Source organism: Coenobita brevimanus, chromosome 84 (assembly GCF_032717465.1).
Source record: "Coenobita brevimanus isolate Jiangsu-jjx chromosome 84, ASM3271746v2, whole genome shotgun sequence".
Lineage (NCBI taxonomy): Eukaryota > Metazoa > Arthropoda > Malacostraca > Decapoda > Coenobitidae > Coenobita > Coenobita brevimanus.
Genome location: NC_137037.1, coordinates 25160149 through 25187176, shown reverse-complemented (window position 1 = coordinate 25187176; position 27028 = coordinate 25160149). Strand labels below are relative to the sequence as shown.

Below are 27028 nucleotides of genomic sequence, written 5' to 3'. Positions count from 1 at the left end.
ACCCATCATTCCCTTTCCTGTATTGTATTTGTTACTCTGTCATAGTAGCTCAACAGATTAGTAACACATGATTTTCCTTTTCTGAAACCAAACTGTCTTTCTGTTATCATACTGTGTTCTTCTAGATGATTTACCCAAGCTTTTCTTATAAGCTTTTCTAATACCTTGCTTACAACACTGGTCAGTGATACTGGTCGGTAGTTGAGTGGATTTTGTCTATTTCCTTTCTTGAATAAGGGGACAATATTTGCTTTTTTCCAAATATCAGGTAGTTTACCTTGACTCAAGGTTTTCTTGAAAATTAAAAATAATGCACATTCTCATAGTACCCAACATGAAATTTCATCAGGACCACTTGCTTTTACTCTGTCTAATCTACTTAACTCCTCCTGTATTACTTTTTCTGCTATTTGTATATCTGGTAGTATGTGTGGACATGTATGTTCCACATAGTCCCTCTCAAAATTTTTTTCTTCTGTAAAAACTAATTGGAAATTCTTATTTAGTGCTTCACAAATATCTTTCTCTTGTGTATAAGTGATTCCCTCGTCCGTAATTCATTGTATTATATCTTTTACTTTGGTTTTGCTTCTGATATAGCTCTAAAACAGCTTTGGTTGATCACTACTTTTATTTATTGTATCCTCCTCAAACTGTTTTTGGGCTTCCCTCCTTATTCTTGTATAATTGTTTCTTGCCTGTTTGTAATTATTATACACCCTTTCACTATTATGTCTTCTGTATCTCTTTCACAACAAATCTCTTCTTTCTTTTGATATTTTACATTCTGTATTGAACCATTTCTGTATATTCTTATCTGCTTTTTTGTGCTGTGGGATGTACCTCTGGACTCCTATTTCATAAAATTCACAGAATTTTTTATATACAGCATTTAAATCTTGTCCTCTAAGCTCATTTTCCCAATCAACTTCTAAGAAATACCTCTTGTTTCAGTTAGGCATATTATGTGTGGTTCATTTTCTCTAACATAATCACTCATCTCTTGTAATTTAGATACCATTCCATCCACATTTGAGTACATCAACTTTATCATCTTGTTTATATACTTGTCATGACATGGTTCTACTACCTTCCTCCTTTTTATTCCATCCTGTTTGTGTACCACTTTCGTACCTGCAATCCTATTACTTTGTAAAAAAATTTCTTCTTCTCCTCTTCTGATCTTCCCTCATTTTTTGTTTTTGCTTCCTCCCTTTTCTCTTTCAGTAATTCCAGTTCCTCTTGTGTTAGGCATCATTTATCCATACATTTTTGAACTCCTCTTTTTCCATAAGATTCTTTGCATTTTTTAGTATCTCTTCCACAGTGTTTACACTCTGGAAAGTCACCTTTAGAGGTCTTGTCTTGCTTTTCTCATATTTCCCTAACCTTTTGTGTTCCTCTGTGTCTTTACCACAGATTTCCTCTGATACTTTTTTCAGTAAGCTCATTACATTTGCCATCTCCTTTTTGTCTCTTGTCTATCTATTACCAGACGCCTCAATCCCGTTTGGGGTGGCCACAAACAAATCGCCTCCAAGTCGCCCTGTCCCCCGCCATTTCACTCCCCTGCTCCCAACTCACACCCCCCTCTCTCATATACCTCTCCACCCCATCTCTCCATCTCATCCTCGGCCTCCCCCTCCCTCTTTCCCCCTCCACCTCACTCACATACACTCTCTTCGTCAGTCTTTCACCCTCCATCCTCTCCACATGGCCAAACCACCTCAGTGTGTTCCTCATAACGCTTCCTATCACATCCACATCAACACCACAACGCTCCTTTATATCCTCATTCGTCAGAATGTCTCTCCATGTGACTCCACAGGCTCCTCTTAAATAACTCATTTCCACGGCTCTCACTCTTGACTTGTGTCCTTCTAACAACGTCCAAGCTTCACTTCCGTACGTTAGAGTTGGTATCACAATACTGTCATGTAGTAACTTTTTCACTTCCATGCTCACTTCCCTGTTTCTTATCACTGCTTTCAAAGAACCAGCAACATTTCTTCCCTGCTGTACCCTTTCAAGCACTTCACCCTCCAAACCTCCATCCTTACTCATCACACTACCCAAGTACTTAAACATACTCACATTTTCCAATTCCTCACCATCCAACCTCGCTGTACATTCACTGACTTCACCTCTCTCAAAGACCATCACTTTACTCTTCCCTACATTCACCTTTAGATACCGTTTCTTACACACTCTCTCAAACTCATCCACCAAGCCTTGCAGCTCCCCTTCGTCTTCACTCAACAACACGGTATCATCTGCAAACAACAGTACAGGGAGTTTCCAAACACTATCCTCTCTCACCAGGGCCACTCCAACATCCAATACCCTACCTTGTACCTCTTTTATTACCCCATCCATGTACAGATTGAACAACCATGGAGACATGACACATCCCTGTTTCAACCCAACTTTCAAAGAGAAAAATTCACTTAGTTCCCCATCCACACGCACTGCAGCCTTCGCACCATCGTACATACTCTTCACAGCATTCAACAACTTCCCATCTATTCCATATATTCTTAACACTTTCCACAATCCTAGTCTATCCACCCTGTCATATGCTTTCCCCAAATCCATGAAAGCCGCATACAACTTCTTCCCCTCCTCTAGAAACTTTTCCACTAAAGATCTGAGAATGAATATCTGATCTACACAACCTCTTCCCTTCCTAAAGCCTCCCTGTTCTTCTCCAACTAATTTCTCTGTTCTTTCTCTAACTCTGTCAATAAGTATCCTACCATATACTTTTCCTATTATACTAAGAAGACAAATGCCCCTATGATTACCACACACTTCTTTTTCCCCTTTTCCTTTGTACAAGGGAATAATTATACCTGACTTCCAATCCTCCGGGACTCTACCTTCCTCCCAGGCCAATCTGCACATCTTCCACATCCATTCTACTACTATCTCTCCCCATGCTTCAGCATTTCACCACACACTCCATCAATTCCTGGGGCTTTCCCTGATTTAACTTTCTTCATTGCTTCCACAACTTCTATCCTACTGATTTCTTCCTGTCTTCTCACCTCCCTCCTTCTTCCTGCCATTCCCCAGCCACTTATACTCGCATTACTTCCATCCTCCACGTTCAGCAATTCCTTAAAGTGTTCTCTCCATCTGCTCACTTTTTCTCCCTTCTCCACTAGTAATCTACCATTTTTATCTTTCACTCCCCTGCTAACTCCACTTCCACCCTGTCTTACTCTTTTCACCTCTTTATAGAACATTTTCTTACAGTCCCTCCACTTTACACTCAAATTCCTTCCAAATTCCTCATCCACTCTCTTCTTACTCTCTCTTACTAATCTTTTCACCTCTCTCTTTCTTTCTACATATAACTCTCTCTTCCACCTCTCAACTTCTTCCACGCCCCTATTTCTCATCCATTCATTGTATGCCTTCTTCTTTTGTGCCACAGCCCGTTTCACCTCTTCAGTCCACCACGCTGTTCCTTGCACCCCCCTCCGTCTTCTCTTCCTTCCACACACCACATCACATGCTGCACATATTTCTTCTGTAAATATTCTACACACACCTTCCACGTCCCCCATCTGCTCCAACTCATATTTGCCCAATCGTTCCTCCACTTCTCTCTTATACTCTGCCTTTTTCTCATCCTCTTGTAACCTTTCCACTCTCCTTGCAACTACTCCTTCCTCTCGTCTTTCCCTTCTTCTATTCCTCCATCTTACTTGAGCTTTAACTCTGGCCACCACCAAGTAGTGGTCAGAAAGTCCACTCCCCCAACCTCTATAAACTCTTGCATCCAATATACATCTTCGCATCCTTTCATCCACACACACATAATCAATCATTGCCTTCCTTTCACTCAATTCACCACCCACCCTTCTCATCACTCGCCATGTATACCTGTGGATCATTTTATGCCTGAAGAAGGTATTGGCTATCACCAACCCCCTCCCAGCACAAATGTCCACTAACGCACTCCCATTCTCATCTATCTCAGCAGGCACACCCCACTCACCAACTATTCCATCCACTTTCACATTCCCAACTTTACCATTCATATCACCAATCAAAAACACTCTATCATTCCTTCCAAACTTTTCCATGCACACTTCTACATTTGTCCAGAACTCTTCTCTCACTCTTCTAGCACGATCTTGCGTTGGCGCATACACACACACAATCGCCCACATTTGTATTCCAACTTTCAACTTTACCCACACAATCCTTGATCCAACTGATCCATACTGTCTTATGCTCTTCTTCCATCTTTTACTCACAACTATACATACTCCTTCCTTTGCCCTCTCATTCTCACCTACTCCTGCACATATACCCCATCCATACTCCCATTCTCTCACACTTTCTCTTCTCCATTTTGTTTCAGTTATTCCACATACATCCACTTTCGCATCCTCAAGCACCTGGACAATCTCTCTCTCTTTCACCTCATCATTTGCTCCCCTTACATTCCACGTTCCAATTGCAATGTCCTTTGTCCGGTCCTTGGTCGTCAACGTTTGGTCAGTCCTTGTCCGAGGCTTATTGTTTGTTTTTTTAGTTGGTTGTTTTCCGGGGAGGGGCACCAACCCTCCGCCAACCCTTTTAGTCGCCTTTTACGACAAGCAGGCATACTGGGGGAGTATTCTTGACAAACCCCCCTACCCCTCTTCTATACCAGTGATCACTATAGATTTGTTTATATCTACTGAATCTCTGACTAACTTTGGATTGTTTTGGATTATTCTTTTCACTTCCTTTTTAATGCTTTTTTCCTCCACCCTTGTTTCTAAGTCTTTCTTTACTTTCACCATTTCAGCATACGTGGTTTCCACATCATTTTTGTAGCTTTGCACAGCTTCATTCACCTGTGTTATCTTCTCCTCAATATTACTGCTCTGGTCTATAAGATTACTTACTTGCCTAATTGTCTCTGTGTTATTTTTGAACTCTTCCATAACACTCTCGTGATTGACTACTGTACTTGCCATTTCGCTCATTTTCTTCCTAAGTGTACTCAATTCCACTGTTAGTTCACTGATGGTTGTGTCTTTCTTATTGGCCTCCCTTCCTAGTTTTTCTATTTCTTCCTTTTGCAAGTGCATCTGCTTCTTTATTTCATCAATTTCATTTTTGAAACCCATTTCTAGTTTGTTTACACGTTCAACCAGTCTATTGTGAGTCTCCACTTCAACCAGTTCTTGGTAGAAATCATCATTTTGCTTTTTACCTTTATCCCTTTTCTTTTCCAAATTTGCTTTACTAAAGTATGTATCCATTTTGCAATACTAAAAGTGCAGAGTATGTACTTACAATCCCCGTGTTGTTGTAGTCTAAATAAAACTCAGCTGACTCAGCGTATTCTTTCGCCTTGGTTCTCTTTCCTGTTTGAACAAGTCTTGTTTAAACTTATTATTTTTTTCCTTTTAGTAATGAAAAATCATTTAGTTTAACCTGGTACAGAGCTTGACTTATACAAAGATACTAATTTAGGTAATGCCACCGGCCGTGTTGGTTCGGTACAGAGCGCCGATGTCGCACGTCCGCCTCGATTGAATCCCTCTGCGTGTGTGTGTGTGTTCTTACCTAATTGTATCTTGACAGGAATGAGTCAAGCTCGTACCGTCCCGTGTCTTAAACCATATTTATCGTACATATCCTTAAATTTGTGAATTGTTTTGGCACACACTATTTCATTCGGTAGTGCATTCCATTGATCAATTGCTCTGTTTGGGAAACTGAATTTCCTTACGTCTTTATCACCTCTCTTCTTATGCAGTTTTTTGCAGTGTCCTCTTGCTGATGCTTCTCCATATGTTAAGTAATCATTTATGTCTATTTTCTCCTTCCCTGATATGCACTTATATAGCATTATCATGTCACCTCTTTTCCTTCTCTCCTGTAGTGTTGGTAGATTCAGTTTATTTAGTCTTTCTTCATAGCTTAGGTCCCTTAAGCTTGGTATCCATCTTGTAGCGGCCCTTTGAACTTTTTCAATCTTCTCTATGTGCTTTTTGAGATGAGGACTCCAGACTACTGATGCATATTCCAGGGTTGGTCTAATGAATCATGTTATTATCCTTCTTAGCATGTCTTCATTTATGTATGTGAATGCTATTCTCATATTTGCAAGCAGTGTATACATGTTCCGTACCTTCTCGCTGATGTGGTCAGCCGGAGATAGTCTGTTATTGATAATCACACCTAGGTCTTTCTCTCTTTCTGATGTGTATAGGGTTTTATTTCCTAACTTATAATCCCAATCAGGTCTTTTTCCACTTTTACCAAACTTGATTACATGACACTTGTCCACACTGAATTCCATTTGCCATGTACTACTCCATTCATGAAGTTTATTTAATTCTTCTTGTAGGTCTTTACAAGAGTCTGTGTTAGTAATTCTCCTTTGTATTTTTGCATCATCTGCAAACATATTCAGATAGCTCTCATTTCCAGTGTTACTGTTTATATCATTTATATACACTAAAAACATGATTGGTGCCAGCACTGAACCCTGTGGTATTCCACTAGTCACTTCTTTCCATGATGAGTAGTTTCCTCTTAGTACTGTTCTCATTTCTCTTTTTATGAGAAAGTCTTGCATCCAACAAAACAGTTTGCCTCGAATTCCTCCTTGATGGTACAGTTTCCATAAAAGTCTTTGGTGTGGTACTGTGTCAAAAGCTTTCTTGAAATCTAAATAGGTACTGTCCACCCATCCTTCCCTTTCCAGTATTGTGTTTGTTACTCTGTCATAGTAGCTCAACAGATTAATAACACATGATTTTCCTTTTCTGAAACCAAACTGTCTTTCTGTTATACTGTGTTCTTCTAGATGATTTACCCAAGCTTTTCTTATAAGTTTTTCTAATACCTTGCTTACAATACTGGTCAGTGATACTGGTCGGTTGTTGAGTGGATTTTGTCTATTTCCTTTCTTGAATAAGGGGACAATATTTGCTTTTTTCCAAATATCAGGTAGTTTACCTTGACTCATGGATTTCTTGAAAATTAAAAATAATGGTTTACTTAACTCCTTTGCACATTCTCGTAGTACCCAACATGAAATTTCATCAGGACCACTTGCTTTTCCTCTGTCTAATCTACTTAACTCCTCCTGTATTACTTTTTCTATCTATCTATCTATTGCCAGACGCCTCAATCCCGTTTGGGGTGGCCACAAACAAATCGCCTCCAAGTCGCCCTGTCCCCCGCCATTTCACTCCCCTGCTCCCAACTCACACCCCCCTCTCTCATATACCTCTCCACCCCATCTCTCCATCTCATCCTCGGCCTCCCCCTCCCTCTTTCCCCCTCCACCTCACTCACATACACTCTCTTCGTCAGTCTTTCACCCTCCATCCTCTCCACATGGCCAAACCACCTCAGTGTGTTCCTCATAACGCTTCCTATCACATCCACATCAACACCACAATGCTCCTTTATATCCTCATTCGTCAGCCTGTCTCTCCATGTGACTCCACAAGCTCCTCTTAAATAACTCATTTCCACGGCTCTCACTCTTGACTTGTGTCCTTCCAACAACGTCCAAGCTTCACTTCCGTGCGTTAGAGTTGGTATCACAATACTGTCATGTAGTAACTTTTTCACTTCCATGCTCACTTCCCTGTTTCTTATCACTGGTTTCAAAGAACAGCAACCTTTCTTCCCTGCTGTACCCTTTCAAGCACTTCACCCTCCAAACCTCCATCCTTACTCATCACACTACCCAAGTACTTAAACGTACTCACATTTTCCAATTCCTCACCATGAAACCTCGCTGTACATTCACTGACTTCACCTCTCTCAAAGACCATCACTTTACTCTTCCCTACATTCACCTTTAGATTCCGTTTCTTACACACTCTCTCAAACTCATCCACCAAACCTTGCAGCTCCCCTTCGTCTTCACTCAACAACACAGTATCATCTGCAAACAACAGTACAGGGAGTTTCCAAACACTATCCTCTCTCACCAGGGCCACTCCAACATCCACTACCCTACCTTGTACCTCTTTTATTACTCCATCCATGTACAGATTGAACAACCATGGAGACATGACACATCCCTGTTTCAAACCAACTTTCAAAGAGAAAAATTCACTTAGTTCCCCATCCACACGCACTGCAGCATTCGCACCATCGTACATACTCTTCACAGCATTCAACAACTTCCCATCTATTCCATATATTCTTAACACTTTCCACAATCCTAGTCTATCCACCCTGTCATATGCTTTCTCCAAATCCATGAAAGCCGCATACAACTTCTTTCCCTTCTCTAGAAACTTTTCCACTAAAGATCTGAGAATGAATATCTGATCTACACAACCTCTTCCCTTCCTAAAGCCTCCCTGTTCTTCTCCAACTAATTTCTCTGTTCTTTCTCTAACTCTGTCAATAAGTATCCTACCATATACTTTTCCTATTATACTAAGAAGACAAATGCCCCTATGATTACCACACACTTCTTTTTCCCCTTTTCCTTTGTACAAGGGAATAATTATACCTGACTTCCAATCCTCTGGGACTCTACCTTCCTCCCAGGCCAATCTGCACATCTTCCACATCCATTCTACTACTATCTCTCCCCCATGCTTCAGCATTTCACCACACACTCCATCAATTCCAGGGGCTTTCCCTGATTTAACTTTCTTCATTGCTTCCACAACTTCTATCCTACTGATTTCTTCCTGTCTTCTCACCTCCCTCCTTCTTCCAGCCATTCCCCAGCCACTTATACTCGCATTACTTCCATCCTCCACGTTCAGCAATTCCTTAAAGTGTTCTCTCCATCTGCTCACTTTTTCTCCCTTCTCCACTAGTAATCTACCATTTTTATCTTTCACTCCCCTGCTAACTCCACTTCCACCCTGTCTTACTCTTTTCACCTCTTTCCAGAACATTTTCTTACAGTCCCTCCACTTTACACTCAAATTCCTTCCAAATTCCTCATCCACTCTCTTCTTACTCTCTCTTACTAATCTTTTCACCTCTCTCTTTCTTTCTACATATAACTCTCTCTTCCACCTCTCAACTTCTTCCACGCCCCTATTTCTCATCCATTCATTGTATGCCTTCTTCTTTTGTGCCACAGCCCGTTTCACCTCTTCAGTCCACCACGCTGTTCCTTGCACCCCCCTCCGTCTTCTCTTCCTTCCACACACCACATCACATGCTGCACTGGTAGTATGTGTGGACATGCATGTTCCACATAGTCCCTCTCAAAATTTTTTTCTTCTGTAAAAACTAATTGGAAATTCTTATTTAGTGCTTCACAAATATCTTTCTCTTGTGTATAAGTGATTCCCTTGTCCGTAATTGATTGTATTATATCTTTTACTTTGGTTTTGCTTCTGATATAGCTCTAAAACAGCTTTGGTGTGTGTGTGCGTGCGTGCGTGCGTGCGTGCGTTCTTACCAAATTGTTCTTACCTAATTGTATCTTTACAGGAATGAGTAAAGCTCATATTGTCCCGTGTCATAAACTATTTTTATCATACACATCCTTAAATTTATTTATCTTTTTTTTAACACACTATTTCGTTCGGTAGTTCATTTCATTGATCAGTTGCCCTATTTGGGAAACTAAATTTACTTACATCTTTATTGCCTCTCTTTTTATGCAGTTCACTGCAGGGTCATCTTGCTGATGCATCCCCACAGGTTATGTAATCATTTATACCTATTTTCTCCTTCCCTGATATGCATTTATATAGCATAATGATGTCTCCTCTTTTCCTCCTCTCCTGTAGTGTAGGTAGATTCAGTTATTCCAGTCTTTCTTCGTAGCTTAGATCCCTTAAGCTTGGAACCTATCTTGTATCGGCCCTCTGAACTTTTCCAATCTTATCTATGTGTTTTTGAGATGAGGACTCCAGACTACTGATGCATACTCCAGGGTTGATCTGATCAATGATGTTATTATCTTTCTTAGCATGTCTTCATTTATGTATGTGAGTGCTACTCTCATATTTGCAAGCAATGAATACATGTTCCATACCATCTCACTGATGTGGTCAGCTGGAGATAGTCTGTTATTGATAATCACACCAAGGTCCTTCTCTCTTTCTGACGTGTGTAGGGTTTTACTTCCTAACTTATAGTCATAATCTGGTCTTTTTCCACTTTTATCAAACTTGATTACATGATACTTGTCCACACTGAATTCCATTTACCATATATTGCTCTATTCATGAAGTTTATTAAATTTTCCTTGTAGCTCTTTACAACAGGCTCCATTAGTAAATCTCCTTTGTATTTTTGCATCATCACAAATCATATTTAGATAGCTTTCATTTCCAATGTTGCTATCTATGTCATTCATACGTACTAAAAACATAACTGGTGCCAGCACTGAGCCCTGCTGAATTCCGCTACTCACTTGCCTCCATGATGATTAGTTTCCCCTTAGGACTGTTCTCATTTCCCTTCTTTTGAGAAAATCTTGCATCCAACAATACAGTTTGCATTGGATTCCTCCTTGGGGGAGGCGGGGCGGGGGTTCCACTGGCATAGATTGTGGGTTCAGGGCGAGATGGGGCTCGAGCCTGTGCTAGAGGGTACAGGGCATTGCGGTTCCCAGGCTGCCGCTTCCGCCCAATAGAGAGGGGCCCGAACCTGGGAGTAGCGCCCCAGGAGGTTGCCCTATCAGTGGGTGTATAACGGCGGGATAGTTGCAGTGCCAAGGCGCGCTTGGAGGGTGTCCCTGCAGCTGTCCTGGCAGGGTGCCCCGAGGCTACTACCACAGCCACTGGTAAGCTGGTGGGCTAGGGGTCCCAGATCCAATGCCTGGACCTGGGATTGTGCAGTGAGTGGGACCTGTGCTATGTCTGTCCCCCTTTATTAATACTGAAGATGACAAACAAAATAAGTTTCAAAGCAAGCCTGAGGACAGTAAATCACCCAGGGAGATGAGGGTGGGTTCATGGAATGTGGGAAGTTTGAGGGGAAGAGCGGGGGAAGTCGTTGAGTCATTCAGTAGGAGGTGGGTGGATGTGGTGTGTTTGCAGGAAGTCCGGTACAGGGATGGATCAGCCAGAAAGATTGTTGGGAAGGACTGTTGCTATAAGTTGTTTTGGCAGGGGGGGACAGACGGATATGGAGGTGTTGGTGTGATGGTTGCGGAGAAATGGGTGGAATATGTTATGAATCTTTTGAGAGTAAGCGATAGGATATTGGCAGTGAAAATTCTGTTGGGTAGAAAGATAGCTGCGATTATGTCGGCATATGCTCCACAGGCAGGATTGGATGAAGCAGAGAAAGATAGATTTTGGGATGATTTAATACGTGTAGTGGGTGGTATGCGGGATGATGAGATAGTAATTTTGGGAGGGGACTTAAATGGCCATGTAGGTGAAGCAGCACAAGGTTATGAAGGAGTGCATGGGGGATGTGCGTATGGTCTAAGGAATGCAGAAGGGGAAAGGATACTCGAGTTTGGGGAGGCAACGGACATGACTGTGTGCAACACATATTTTAGGAAGAGAAACAGTAGGTTAATTATGTATGAGTCTGGGGGAAATAGCAGTCAGATAGATTATTTTTTTGTTAGGAGGGCCGATAGGAGGTTAGTGAGGGACGTTAAAGTTATAGGAAGTGAGGAGTGTGTGCAGCAGCACAAATTATTGATTTGTGATATGGTGCTAAAAGAACAAGTGATGAAAAAGAGGACTTATGTACCTAGGAGGAAAATATGGAAGCTGAAAAACCAAGTAGTAAGGGATGCCTTCTATAGCAAGTTGAGGAGAGTGGTGGTTGAACAGGGAGCTGTAGACAGAAGCGTTAATGAACAGTACAGAGCCCTCAAGAACAATTTCTTGAGAGTTACTGATGTAACATGTGGTTGGACAAGAGGACCACCAAGACATAAAGTAACATGGTGGTGGGATGAGGGTGTAGAAGCTGCAGTTAAGGAGAAAAGAAGGCTTTTCCGGGAATGGAAGAAGGGTGGTAGCAAAGAGGAATATCTGGCTGCCAAGCATAGAGCTAGAAGAGAGGTATACAGGGCAAAGTCTGAGTCACAAAGACTATTACTTGATAACCTAAATCATGGGGAAAGGAAAAATATGATATTTAGGGTGGCAGGTAAAGTGAAGAGGGATAATCGGGATATTATAGGTGAGCAGTGTGTGGAGAATGATGAAGGAAGGGTAGTGGTGAACAGTGAGGATATTAAAGATGCATGGAGACAGCATTATAACCGGTTGTTGAATGAGGAGTTTGACTGGGACAGGGAAGGTTTGGAGCCACCAGATCCAATGCCTGGCCCTTGGCCTTTGATTGATACTGCTACTGTGAGTGAGGCAATAGGCAGGATGAGGGTGGGGAAGGCAGCAGGTGTGTCTGGACTGACTGCCGAAATGTTGAAGGCCTCAGGCGATATAGGGGTGAGTTTAGTCACTGACCTGATAAATAAGATTATTTATGAGTGTGTTGTCCCAGATGATTGGCTGAAGAGTGTAATTGTAAATGTGTATAAAGGGAAGGGTGATGCCCTGGAAAGAGGAAATTATAGAGGTATAAAGCTTTTAAATCAGATAATGAAGGTAATGGAGAGAGTTTTGGAAGGTATAATTAGAGAAAGAGTGAATATTGATGAGATGCAGTTTGGGTTTATGCCAGGTAGGGGGACCACTGATGCTATATTCATTGTTCGACAGCTTCAGGAAAAATATATTGGTAGGAGAAGGGATCTGGGTTTTGTTTTTGTTGATTTGGAAAAGGCCTTTGACAGAGTCCCTAGAGAGGTGGTGAAGCGGGCAATGAGAAAGCTTGGCTTGGAGGAGTGGCTGGTTAGGGTGGTTATGGCTATGTATGTGGGTGCTCACACCCAGGTAAGGGTGAATGGAGAAATGAGTGATGAGTTTTCCTTGAATGCTGGTGTGCCTCAGGGGTCAGTTTTGAGTCCCATGTTGTTTATCATGGTACTTAAAGCCCTTTCAAGTGACTTTAGAAACGGACTTCCGTGGGAGTTGTTGTATGCTGATGATTCGGTGTTGATTGCAGAGAACGAAAGGGAGGTGGAGGAAAGGTTTAGGAAGTGGAGAGATTGTATGGGGCACAAGGGTTTAAGGGTAAATGCAGATAAATCAAAAGTGATGATATCTAGGGCTGGTGGCGGTACTGTCAAAGACGAGGGAGAGTGGCCATGTGCAGTTTGCCACAAGGGCGTGGGAAGTAATTCCATCTTGTGCGGTGTGTGTGATAAATGGGTGCATAAGAGATGTAGTGGTATCAGAGGTAGACTGCAAGATAATGCTGATTTTATATGTACGGTGTGTCAGGGTGAGCAGGTGGAGATTGTCAGATGTGAAAGGATTGAACTTGCTGGTGAATCTCTTGAGTGTGTGGAAGAGTTTTGTTATTTGGGAGACATGCTGTGTGCTGGAGGTGGGGCTGGAGCTAGCTCTGTGGCTAGAGTGAGAAGTGGTTGGAAGAAGTTCAGGGAGCTCTTGCCTCTCCTGACACTGAGAGGGCTCTCCCTACGTGCTAAGGGGTCTTTGTATGCAGCATGTGTTAGGAGAGTAATGCTGTATCGTAGTGAGACCTGGGCAGTGAAGGAGGAAGATATTCGTCGGCTCAGACGTACAGAAATGACAATGATTTGGTGGATGTGTAGTGCGTCCCTGCATCCAAGGCCTGGAGGGGCTGGGTTTACGATGGAAGAGTTGAGAGGTAGGATGGGACTGGAGTGTACTGGTGTTGTGATGAGGAGAGGTAGATTGAGATGGTTTGGACATGTGGAGAGGATGGGGGATGATAATTGGGTGAGGAAGGTGAGAAGTGTTAATATTGGGGGTGGGGTTATGAGGGGTAGACCAAGAAAGGCATGGGACGAGGTCATTAAGTGTGACCTCAGGGTTAAGGGACTGAACAGGGAGGCTGCAATGGATCGTGCAGTGTGGAGAGCCGCCATTAGGTGACCAAGGCCAACACATGCAAGCATGTTGGAGCCTTTAAAAACAAAAACGAAAACGAAAACATGTGATGATATTCAGGGCTGGGGGTGGTAGTCAAAGCAGTGGGAATGAGGTCATGTGCAATTTGCCAGAATGGCATGGGAAGTACTCAGTCTTGCTCAGTATTTATGATAAGGAGGTACATAAGATATGTACAGTGGTGGTATCACTGGCAAGGTGAGAGATATTGCTGATTCTGTGTGTGTGGTAGGAATGGGAGACCATCCAAAGGCTGAGACATGGGAAAGAACTGACCTTGTTGGAGAGTCTATTCAGTGTGTAGAGGAGTTTTCTAAATGTGTGGGACACGATAAGTGCTGTAAGTGGGGTTGGAGCTTGCTCTGTGGCTAAGGTATGGAGTGGTTGAAAGAAGTTGAAACTCATGGAGCTGTTGCCTCTGTTAACACTGAGAAGGCTCTCCTCCATGCTAAGGGGCACTTGCATGCAGCATGTGTTAGGAGCATAAAGTTGTACAGTAGTGAGACTTGGGCAGTAAAGGAAGATGACATTTGTAGGCTAAAACAAAAAGATGATAATGTTTGGATGGATACATGGTGTGTCCCGGAATGACAGGCTAGGGAGGTTTAGACTGCAAATGAGGAGCTGAAAGGAAGACTAGGATTTTAATATATTTGTGTTGTGATGAGAAGGAGCTGATTGAGATAGCTTAAACATGTGGAGTGGATGGAGGATGACAAATGGACACAGAGGGGAAGAGGTGTGAACACTGTGGGCAGAGTTGCAAAAGGAATAATGAAAAACATCTGGGATGAGGTCACAGAGTGTGACCTCGGGGAAAAGGAACTGAATAAATGGGCTGTTAAATACTGAGCAGCACAAAGAGCCACAATTAGGTGACATAAGTTGACATATGCAAACATGATGAAGCCTTTATAAATGAATGAGCAAACAAATGAACAGTAAATGATTAGGCTTCACATTCAGTGTAGAGTCAGCTAAGGAAGAGTAAGCAGCACTACATCAAGTGAAGTTAACCCGCCGCGTCCCACTGATGTGTATATACATCCACACGTTTTGTCACTGTCAATCCTGCTGACGTATATAAATGCACATCAAATGCAAGGTCCCTAATTTGCACAATTTTCAATTCTCACACGTGATTTTTGGTATGTATAAACAGGACACCTTCCTCTACAAGATGCCAGGCAGGGACAATACCTTACCCTGCATGACCTTCCCCCCTCCACATGCCATTGTCTCGGCAATTCACCTGTTACCAGTGACCTGGCCAGTAAAGAAATGTCGTGCCACGGCACGAAATTCAGGGTCAGAGTGATTCCCCAATCGATGACAATGTGGAGGACAAACTTTATGTAGCTTTAGAGGAAGAAAGTCAGAAATGATGATCGGATAATGTCGCCAAAAAAGGTCAGGTATGTTGATGTGTTTGGTGAGTGAAACAATGCATATAATCCCTATATTACCGTGTGAAAACCAATATACTCTCGTACTACATATAAATTCATACCAAATAAATAAATAAATACCGTTTATGAGTGGTGTGGAATAGTTACTCTCCCATAGAGCTCATTTCCTTTGGAGCCAGCCTGATAGAAAACCTAGTAAGATAAGGAGTGCTACTACCTGTATCGAGTATTTTAAACCTCAGGTGAGCGATTTATCTATGAATTTTCAGTGTTTCTCACCAAAAGCGGAGGTTTAAGCCAAAAAAAAAAAAAAATCCAAAATTGATTGGGATTGGGGGGAGTCAGTGGTGGAAAATCAGTCGGGACGGGGCAGGTTAAACAGCTCATGGATATGCTTTCTAACGGCATATCCCACTATTTACAGGTAAACCAGACATAAAACAGTGACATTTAAGAGGCATAAACAACAAATATTGGCTTTAGTAACAGCTATCATCACTACCAAAATGACTTACAGTTTCTCCCTCCCATCCATATGACTCTAATGATAACTTGTGGCATAAAGGTTAATTGGCTGCTAGTACCATCTCTCTCTCTCTCTCTCTATTTATTTGTCTGTTGTACCCAGCTAAGTGTTTCTACTATCATCTTACTTTAGCTGCTTAACTTTTGTTGGCTTACCGGTACTCTTATGTTGTTTACAAACAGGCTGTTGTTGTTGTAGAGTAACCGATAGAACAGACCCATCAACCAACTCTAAGCGAGCAACTGGCCCTGCAGAGCAGCCCCATACAGTAAACTACTATTCTCTAGCGGCAGACAGCACATCACTGTGGCAAGGTTTAGTTACTGGATGGACGCCACATTTGCACCTCTCCATCCAGTTAACAGGGGCACAATAGTATTTTCCACATCATCCTGTTATGTGGTTATGACCCAGTATTATACACTGAGGTGGTTTGGACATGTGGAGAGGATGGAGAATGAAAGGCTGACTAAGAGGGTGTATGTAGGTGAGGTGGAGGGAGGGAGAGGAAGGGGTAGACCGAGGATGAGGTGGAGAGATGGAGTTGAGAGGTATATGAGGGAGGGGGGGGTGAATTGGGGGGAGGGGAGTCAAATGGTGGGTGACAGAGTGACTTGGAGGCGTTTTGTCTGCGGCCACCCTTTGCGGGATTAGGGCGTCGGGCTATAGATAGATAGATAGATAGATTATAAACTGCTTTCCGGGTTACAGGAAATCGTTAGGCTTGTCACTTAGTGTAAGGCAATTTGAAGTGGAAAGAAAGCAGTACATGAGACAGGAAGGATGGGAGAAACAGGAAGAAAGCAGAGCAGACACAGAAAAAAGAATGACAAAGGTGGAGGAAGAAGTAGGCAGCACTATGTTCAGAGAGCTGATGACAGTTGCCACCACCTGCCACCTTTCATACAGGTAACAGGTGCTATAAAAGTTAGAAAAATATGGCACAAATCAGAAAATGAAAAATATACATGATGCCATATCCATACCTGCATCACTTGACACCAGGATGTAAGGAACTGGCTCTTGGGAAAGGCCACTGACATCACCTCTGAGAAACCGTGGATCTCTCGTTCCAGAAAGAATGCTCTGGAAATATTAATATATCTCTTACTTCTGAGATTATACTCTGTCCACATGGTCTATAGCTGCAATCTGTCCATCTTGAATACTGAGATGTAACAAGACATTAATACCTGTACTAGAATATCGTGCTTGTCTAGAAAAAGTACTAAGGAAAGGATGCAGAGACAAACTGTAATTACTGTACTGTCTTATTCTGCCACTGAGCTATGGGTAAAAAAAAAAAAAAAAAAAAAAAAAAAAAAAAATCTCCAAGACAGACAAATTTCAAGCAGTTCTTGTTACAAAAGTTAAGGGTCATGTTCCAAAATACAGTATCCCAAAATATAATTGTTACCATAAATTGGGGGAAAGTTTTGTCTTTTATTTTTTTTCTTTTCTTTATGCAGAAGATCAACCAAGGAAGGAAAAAACAAATTAAATAAAAAAATAATCCATACACCAGATTACAAGTGTCCTTCATTCATAAGAAATCTGTAAAAGTTGGGCTTGAACTGGTGTAAGTTGAAGTTCTGGGGAAGTGAGTTCCAAAGACATGCAGTTCAAGGAAAAAAAAGAATTTTGACAGGCTGACGTTTTGCAGTATGGCAATGTGACAGTCCAGTCATATACCAGATGCCCGTGAAGCACACGGGAAGGCATGGAGAGGTGGTAAAGTGGATGGAACTTCGTCTCTGCATTTGCCATAAAAGTATCTGTAAAATAATGCATGGGAGGCAACATTCATTCTTAATTGCAGGGGAGGTAGTTCATCTGTAATTGCAGGGTCATTATAATTCTAACAGCTTTCTTCTGAAATTTGTCCAGCTGTCTTAGTGCAACATCTCCACAAGGATGAACAATATTCAGTGGGAGTGCACATGATTCTTGTAAATTACAGCCAACTGCTCGTCAGTGACGCAGTTGCTGATTCAATTCAATAATTCAAGTTTCTCTAATTGGTTTTAGCAAATGATCTAACGTGAGAGGTCCAGCTGTGGGTACTGTTAACTGAAACACCGAGAATTTCAATACTTTTAGAGATAGGAATATTAGTGGCACTGAAGGTACTATGGAAATCAGGCAATATCCATCTCTTAGTAAACTGTATATACAGTAATCCCTTTAAGACCCGGACGCCCAAGTCCCGGACACCCCAAGTCCTGGACATTTTGGGCTCGGGGTCTTTGGACACACACACACACACACACACACACACACACAAAAAGCCGATATGTGTTCATCCCTACTTTAAATTTGCCTTGCAGTGATAAACAGCTGTGTTTTGGTGCACAGTAGAGCGCCCCTGCATCCTCCCCTCCCCAGTTCCCGCCTACCTACTGTCGTGACTACACGCTCGTCACCACGGCTGCGCCATGTGCTCATTTTTGTGAACAAACAGTGAATAAACTGCAATACCTCGCCACTAGACCACATGGGAATCTACAGTGTTGTGCAGTGTTAAGAAATTAGAATTCACAGTGCAAAGGATTAAGTGCAGAGTGCAACACTGGCATGCTGCAACTGGTGTGGTGTAAGTAAGAACAAAATGTGCAGTGTTAAACAATTATAATTCACAGTGCAAAGGATTAAGTGCAGCACAATACTGGATTACTGTATGTGCTTCAAGTGCACTTTCACCACTCTCAGAACCTTAGAGGAGGCGGGTTAATCTTTGTAACGGCTACGGACGTGTTGTAAGTACCCTGTACTGTACACTGATAAATATTTTCCATACTCACTTCTAATTACCCATTCTCTGGTTCCATTTCATTCATTTCATGGTTTTTGTCCTTCTTTTTGTGTGCACAGAGTCTTAAATATGTGCTGTGCATATCCGGTAGGGAATTATTTAGGTGGTTTTCAAAGTTAGGTTGGGTTGGGGTCTGTAAGTACCTGTCCAGGGGCATTTTTCCCAAGTTCCGGACAAAACCAAGCCCTGGATGTGCCTTTGGCTCTATTATGTCAGATCTTGGAGGGATTACTGTATTTGGTTTTCCAAGCATTAAATGAGACAATGTTGCTTTGTCCCCATACAGTGATCTTAGACAAGCCTTGATTTATGAAGAGTGCTGAACTGAGCTGCGTGATAGAGATATCAGACATAGTGAATGAATGTCTAAGTGTGAAGGAACTGTGAAGTGTTGAGTCATCTGCATATGAGTAAACGGGGATATGGGTGACATGACAAATCAATAACATACATTGGAAACGGAAGTGGTAGATGGGGGCGCTCACCATGTACTCACTTGATGTAGTGCTGCTTTGGGTGTCTGCCCCTTCCTCCCTTCCTTCCTCTTCTGTATTTCTTTCCATCATTCCTTCCTCTTCCTTTTGCCTATGGGTGACTTTACATTCCTTCTTCTATCTTTCTTTCCTTCACTCTTTCCTCTTCCTTCTGTCTATGGGTAACTACACTAAGTGATAAGCCAAATGGTTTCCTGTACACCAGGAAATCATTTACCACACTGGGTGGTAACCATATAACCATATTATGGTGCCTAGTGGTTTACTGGGTAATTAACAGAGCTGGGCACAGAATCTAAAATTCAACTCCGCAATCGCAATTCCGCAACCTCTGACCCTTACCTTCCACTACCGCAATTCCACAATAAACTTGGAATGTATTTACCTAGTTGTGATATATAGGAAATGAGGTACGCTCGTGGGGTTCCGTTTCTGTTTCTCGATAAGTCAAATTTTACTTTGAACTCATTTAAATTTGTAGACTGGACGACCTCTTTGTCCAGGCTGTTCCACAGGTCCATGCATCTATATGGGAAGCTATATTTCTTGATATCCTTCAAGCAACTTGGTTTCCTCAGGTTCATTCCATGTCCTCTTGTTACTCTCCCATCCCATACAAACAGACCTTTTCTGTCAACTTTATCTAATCCCATCATGGTTCTGAATACCGCAATCATGTCACCCCTCTCTCTCTTTTCCTCTACGGAAGGCAGCTCCAGCTTTTCCAGTCTCTGTCCATACGACAGATCTGCCAGGCTGGGGACCATCTTGGTTGCTGTTCCTTGTATTCTCTCGATCTTGTTTAAATCCTTCTTTTTGTGTGGGGACCACATTACTGCTGCATACTCCAACCTGGGGCAGATCATGGCCACTATCAATTTATTCATCATCTCCTCATCCATGTAATGCAATGCCACTCTTATGTTAGTCGAGAGATTGGACGTCTCTCTAACTATTTTGTTAATGTGTTTTTCCAGTGACAAACTATCCTGGACCAGCACTCCCAAATCTTTCTCTTCTCTCGCCTTTGTGACTGGTTCATTACCCATCGTATAATTCAGTGATGGCCTCTCGGTACTTTTACCCATTTTCAATATTTTACACTTCTTTGCATTAAATTTCATTTCATACACCTGGCTCCAATCATGAATCCTATCCAGGTCTTCCTGTAGCATTTTACAGTCTTCCTCAACTTCTACTCTCCTCAAGATTTTTGCATCATCAGCAAATAGACTTGCATAACTGTTCATTCCATCTACCATATCGTTTACATAAATCAGGGACATTGCTCTAACACCAAGCCCTGTGGGACTCCACTTGTTACTTCCCTCCATCCAGACATTTTGTCTCTTATTACTGTCCTCATTTGTCTGTCTCTAAAGAAGTCTCTCATCCACTCCAGGAAGTTTCCTTTCAGTCCTCCTATGTCCTCCAATTTCCTCATTCGTCACTTGTGGGGTACCTTGTCAAAGGCTTTCTCCAAATCTAAATACACACAATCCACCCAGCTGTCTCTCTCCTGTAGCACATCAATCGCTCTTGAGTAAAAGCTCAAGAAGTTGGAAACACACAACCTTCCACATCTGAATCCAAATTGACTTTCAGCCAAAATGTTCATCTCCTCCAGATATTTTATCCTCCTGTCTTTCAGAATTCTCTCGCACAATTTTGCAACTACGCTGGTCAGGGACACTGGTCTATAATTCAGGGGTTCTTCCTTGTTTCCTCCCTTATAAATTGGTACCACATTGGCCCTCTCCCATTCCCAAGACATTTTCCCTTCTTCCAGTGAACACACAATTAAACTGTGAACCTTATCTGCCAGTTGTTCTCTACATTCTTTCAGTACCCACGCTGAGATTCCACCCGGTCCTGGGGCTTTCCTTACATCCTGAGTTTCCGGTAATTTATACACTTCCTGCACTTCCAGTTTTATATCTTTCATCACTGTATTTCTAGTCACTCCCTCTCCCTCCACAAAATCCCTTTCTTTAGTGAAAATAGATTGGAAACATTTGTTTATTATTTCAGCTTGCATTGCCGCATCTTTACAGACCTCTCCTACTTTCAGTTTGGCGATTCCTTCCTTTTGTTTCAGTTTGCCATTAACAAATCTATAAAACAATTTGGGTTCTTCCTTATATTTGTCAATTATACCTTTTTCAAAGTTCCTTTCTTCCTCTCTACGTATTCTTGTATATTCGTCTCTAGTTCTTCTATATTCCTCCTTTATTCTATTATTACCTCTCTTTCTCCAGTTGTTCCACGCCATGTCCCTCTCTTTTTTTTCTATCATACACCTTTGGTTAAACCAATCCTTCTTCCTGATTTCTTTCCCACTTACTCTTGAAATATGTGTTTCCACTCCCGAATTATAGAGGTCTAGTAAGATATCCCACTTCCTCTGTATTTCTCTTGTTTCTCTTAAGTTTCTCCAATCTCCATTTTCAAAAATTTTTCTCAATGCTGTAAAGTTCGCTTTCCCAAAGTTGCATCTTCCCTGCCTGTAAAGCTCATCTCCTGGCATCATATTCCCTTTCATCATCTAGAACTCAATGACCACGTGATCATTTTTTCCTATCTATATCTATAGATAGATATAGACATAGATATTTCAAAGATTCAATCAAGTCAGGTTCTTTGGTTAGCATTAAATCTAGTTCTGCTGGCGTGTCATCATCTCTGAATCTTGTCTCTTCTTTGACCCATTGGGTTATTACATTATTCATTGTTATATTTAACAATATAGTGCCCCATGAATCTTCACTGGCTCCTGAGCCCCATTCCTCCCAGTTCACCTCTTTACAATTAAAATCACCCATTAGAATTATGTTGTTAATTTTCTCAATCACTTTCTGTAAATAACTAACCATGTCTGACAAGATCTCATGGTATTCATTGTCTTTCCATGCCCTTGTCTTAGGGTGGACATATACCACTGCGATGTCTCTCTTGCCAGTCTCTCCAGTTTCTAGTTTCATATTTATCGCTTCAGCCATGTCTGACAAGATCTCATGGTATTCATTGTCTTTCCATGCCCTTGTCTTAGGGTAGACATATACCACTGCGATGTCTCTCTTCCCAGTCTCTCCAGTTTCTAGTTTCATATTTATCGCTTCAGTCTTACCCTCTCCCAGTTCCACATTTTCCACACTGAAGTTGCTCTTCACTGCTATCATCACTCCTCCCATTTTTTTTTTCTTTTCTGTCTCCTCCACAGTTTGTATTTACCATCTCCCATATGGATATCAATGTCCTCTCTTAACTTGGTGTCTACAAAGCGCATAATATCTGGTTCATGTACCCTCAAGTAATTGTTTATTTCTAACCTTGCTGATATTAAACCATCAACATTAGTATATGCCACTTTCAAACTTTTTTCGCTGTGCCTTATTTCCTCTTCTCTCACTCTCTCCGTCAGTACCACTTCCTTAATTTCTGATCCATAACTCTCCAATAGAATACTGGCTTCTCTTCCTCCATTCTCTGTTCGTTTCTTGCCTTTGTTTCCTTTACTTGCTCCTTTATCTTAGCTCTTTCTTCCTCATTTGCATCTCTCCTTATCCAAACATTCTTGAACTCCTCCTTTTCTGATAATTTCCATGTTCTGCTGATGATTTCATTTACCATTATCTGAGACTTAAACTTTAAGTGGCCTCGTCCCTCCTTCCTCGTACTTTCCTAGCCTAAACACTTCTTCAATCTCTTCTTGAGCTTTGTTGTTACCCTCCATACCTACTGATACTATCTCTTTAGCCTTACTCAGTTCTTCTCTTTCCCTTTCTGATCTTACTATCATGTTTTTCTTTCATTCCTGGAATTATCACACATTTTTTCTTATCTGCTACATCCCTGACTAAAGATTCTCTACTTTTTAGTACCCTAACCACTTCCTTTTCCACTTTTTCTTTGCTTTGTTGTTCTATATTCTATTTCAAATTTATATTTTCTTACTCTTGAACTTTCTTCCACCTCTTGTGTTGTTCCTTGATTTCCTTAATATGTTCATCATGCATCCTTGATTTTGATTTGTGCTCATCTAGCTTACCTTTCATCCTGTCCCTTTCTTCTTCCAACCTCTTATCTTCCCTCTTCAGCTGTTTTATTTCATTTGACACAGATTCATTACTCAATTTCAGTTCTGTAACTTGCCTTTTTTGTTCAGCACTGTGAGTACAGATGTTATCCAACTTCTTCTGAAGTATCTTAATCTCTTTCTCCTGTTCTAAGGTCCATTCCTGCAGCTCTCTACATATTGTCCACATCTGCTGCCTCAATACCGCGGCCACAATCCAGTTTTGCAATTTTCAATACACAGTGCACAAACAGGGGGTAAATCGATTGGTTATGTAGTGAATTATTGTATTCATAATCTGTTTATGACATTAGTTTCCCACACTGACAGTCAGTCACTGTGACCCTCACTACTCACTAGTGACTCCATTCATAATTTCACTCAGACCACTTCTCAGAGTCCTCACTGACTCAGTTCAAGTTCAGAAGTTCATACCTGCGACACCTGACACTTCTTCACACCGACATGTCGCAACTGTGCATGATTAGCTATGTGTGCCACAAAATTTACTGCCATGCTGGCTTATAATACAGTCGACCCTTGATTCCACGGACCCCGAATCAACGGATATCGGAAGCAACAGACAATATCTGCTGGCAGAGAATGGCTCTGGACACCAGTCATTTGTCCGTTATTTGAAAGTTTGTCATTTCTAACTACATACAGGTTATTTCTCTTTACAGGTACAAAAATAAATGATACTGTAGTTGAAAACAGAAAATTACTGTAACACAGTACTGTACTGTACTGCACAGTACACCATGATGCAAGTCTAATATAATGGGGCCATAGAAAATGGGGTATTGTGAGGTAAACTAGTCCACGACAGCATTGCTGCACCTCATCTTCGATACCATCATACTTTAGAGTCGCAATGTATGACAAAAAGAAACAACGATCTTACCAAAACATGGGGATTTAATTTCTATGATTACTTAATACTGGCAACCATCATCCACTCACTAAATGTAGTGCTGTTTACATCTTCCTTAGCCTGTATCATTCATTTTCTGTGCCTCCCCTCCTCTCTTCCTACTTCTCCCATCTTTCCTGTCACTTCTTATTGCTTTTCTTTCCTTTACAGGTGGCTTTACATTGAGTGACAACCCAAATGGTTTCCTGTAAGCCAAGAAACCATTTACAATGCTGGGTGGTAACCATATAACCAAACCATACGTGCGACATGTCAGCATGTGCGTTGGTGCAGGGTTAGTGCCCCTCCCCGTAAAACAAATAACTCAAAGTCAAACGGCCACCCCTAACGGGATTATGGCGTCTGGCAATAGAGAGATAGAATTACTTAACAGCACTCAACTGCATGAGAGAAACTGTGTGGGAAGTGGATGCATTTAGGTAATGGATTTCCAGATGACGGCCTTTGTTTACAACTCTTGTGTTATGCTTTTATTGGTAGCTGACTGGCTTCCTCGACAGGACCTGACCCACATGACCCATGTCCCATACCACCTGCCACTGCCTGCCTCAGTGTTGTGTATATCGTCACTGTGATGAGAAGTGTCTGTTTGCTTATTTCCTTGCCCCTCATTTCCTCTCAGAACTCTGAGCACATGGTTCCAAACTAACTTTAGTTATGCCTAAACACCCTGAAAGTGCTATGAACACAAGAAAAGCATTTTTTTTCAAAGGAAAATGTAAAACTGTTGGACAAAATGGCATGTGGTGTGGAAGCTTATATACAAACAATCAGACAAAATGAGACAGGTGTGTTTACGATGTGGATAGTTTTTTTGTTGGAAAAAAAAAAAAAAAGTTAATGAAGGAGCAGTAGAATTTATATTTTCACCTTGGGTGCAACGTAAAAAAAAAAAAAAAAGCTTTGTGCCTGACCTTTGTTACGAACTGACAGTCCTTGGTAGAGAAAATTCAGCTCTTACGGTATGTGAAGACATTACGAGTTGACGTAAATAGGTAAGATCATTATGTAAGCTCAGTTCTTGTGAATTACTGTATACTGTACATAATACAAAGTATACTGATAGGCTGACTTGTTTATTATTCACGATTACTGAATTCATGTGTATCTGAGAAGTGAGAAGTATGCAGTCACTCCATGTTGACGACTTCAGTATAGTTTTTTTCTTCCTTTGTTGTTGATGACTAATGACTTTCAAAAATAGTTTCACACTTTTCTTTTTTCTTTTTTAAATGAGTGCGCCATAAGTGATTCGTGGCGAAATATGCCATTATTAACACACTGATTAGGTCAGAAGTTTTTGCCTGAATGGTAATGAGGAATTTCAAGAGGGCCTGTGGCAATCCTTGGTGGTTAAAATTTTTATGAGGAGTATTAGGGGGCAAAACTAGTTAGTTAGGTTAGGTTAGAATGCACTGATGTGTCAAGTCGACGAGATCGTAATGTAGACATACGTCTTTGATGTCTTACGGCAGACATATTTGTACCATAATAACCTATCTTCAAATATACTTTCAACAAAAAATATACGGTTCTTAGAACCTCACCCCCTATTTTACACGTAAATATATGTGACGTTTTAGAGCAAAACTGATTTTGCACGAGGTTCTGCAAAGCCTAGAACCTAACCCCCTATTTACGTGAAAATTAATGTCACGTTTTAGCGCAAAACTGATTTTGCATGAGGTTCTGCATAACCTATCTCGTGTTGTATGAAGACTCTACTGTATTTCTTTTGCTATTTTTTGAGTTTTAGGCTATTTTTCCCTTCACTGTCAAGCAACGGACACTCGTCCTCCCTTTTTAGTTTGTTGAATCAAGGGTCGACTGTATATTGTATTGTATCGTATCGTATCACAGAATTTCTCCTGGTATTCCCCATCCCTACTGCTAACTGATGCAGCGATGCCTCATTGGCCAGGAATCCTGTTCAAGCTTGATATTCATGAGTCATGCTGTAACCTGTGCTAACTACACCAACCGCCATGTATTTACCTATTTGTATTTACCTATTTGTAGTATACAGGAATTGAGCAATGCTCGTGTTGTCCTGTCTCCATATCCACATTTATCAAGTCTACCTTTACACACATGAATGTTTTTCTCATGCACCACCTCTTTGTCTAAGTCTTTCCAAATATTTAAGAATATACCTAATTGTGATATACACGGAATGTACTATGCTCGTGGGTTTCCGTCGCTGTTTCTCAATAAGTCGAATTTAACTTTAAACTCGTTTAAGTTTTTAGACTGGACGATCTCTTTGTCCAGGCTATTCCATAAGTCTATACTTCTGTAAGGAAAGCTATATTTCTTGATATCCTTCAAGCAGCTTGACTTTTTCAATTTCATTCCATGTCCTCTTGTTGCTCTCTTTATCCCATACAAACAGATCTTCTTTGTCAATTTTATCTACTCCCACCATGGTCCTGAACACCGCAATCATGTCTCCCCTCTTTCTCCTTTCCTCTAACGAAGGCAAATCCAGTTTTTCCAGCCTCTCTCTGTATGACAGGTCTGTCAGACTGGGGACCATCTTGGTTGCTGTTCTTTGTATTCTCTCAATCTTGTTTATATCTTTCTTTTTGTGTGGGCACCTACTACCGCTGCATATTCTAACCTGGGGCGGATCATGGCCACTATCAATTTTTTCATCATTTCCTCATCCATATAATGAAATGCTACTCTTATGTTAGTCAAGAGCTTATAAGTCTCTCCAACTATCTTGTTAATGTGCTTTTCTGGTGACAAACTATCTTGGACCAGCACTCCCAAATCTTTCTCTTCTCTCCTTTTTGTGATTAATTCATTACCCAAAAAATAATTCAGTGATGGTCTCCTGGTACTTTT

General features: G+C 41.4%; 2 protein-coding genes across 2 annotated transcripts in view; one reads left to right on the top strand and one right to left on the bottom strand.

Moving 5' to 3' along the window:
* LOC145410222 (GTP-binding protein 10) overlaps positions 1 to 27028 on the top strand; it is a 364639-nt gene that overhangs the window by 57122 nt on the left and 280489 nt on the right. The gene's annotated exons all lie outside the window — the stretch shown is intronic.
* The window catches only part of LOC145410221 (uncharacterized), a 241139-nt gene that overhangs the window by 186276 nt on the left and 27835 nt on the right, over positions 1 to 27028 (bottom strand). The window contains exon 4 of the mRNA XM_080280438.1: positions 16850 to 16949. Coding sequence (XP_080136564.1) covers positions 16850 to 16949 — 100 coding nt within the window. The remainder of the gene's footprint in view (positions 1 to 16849; positions 16950 to 27028) is intronic.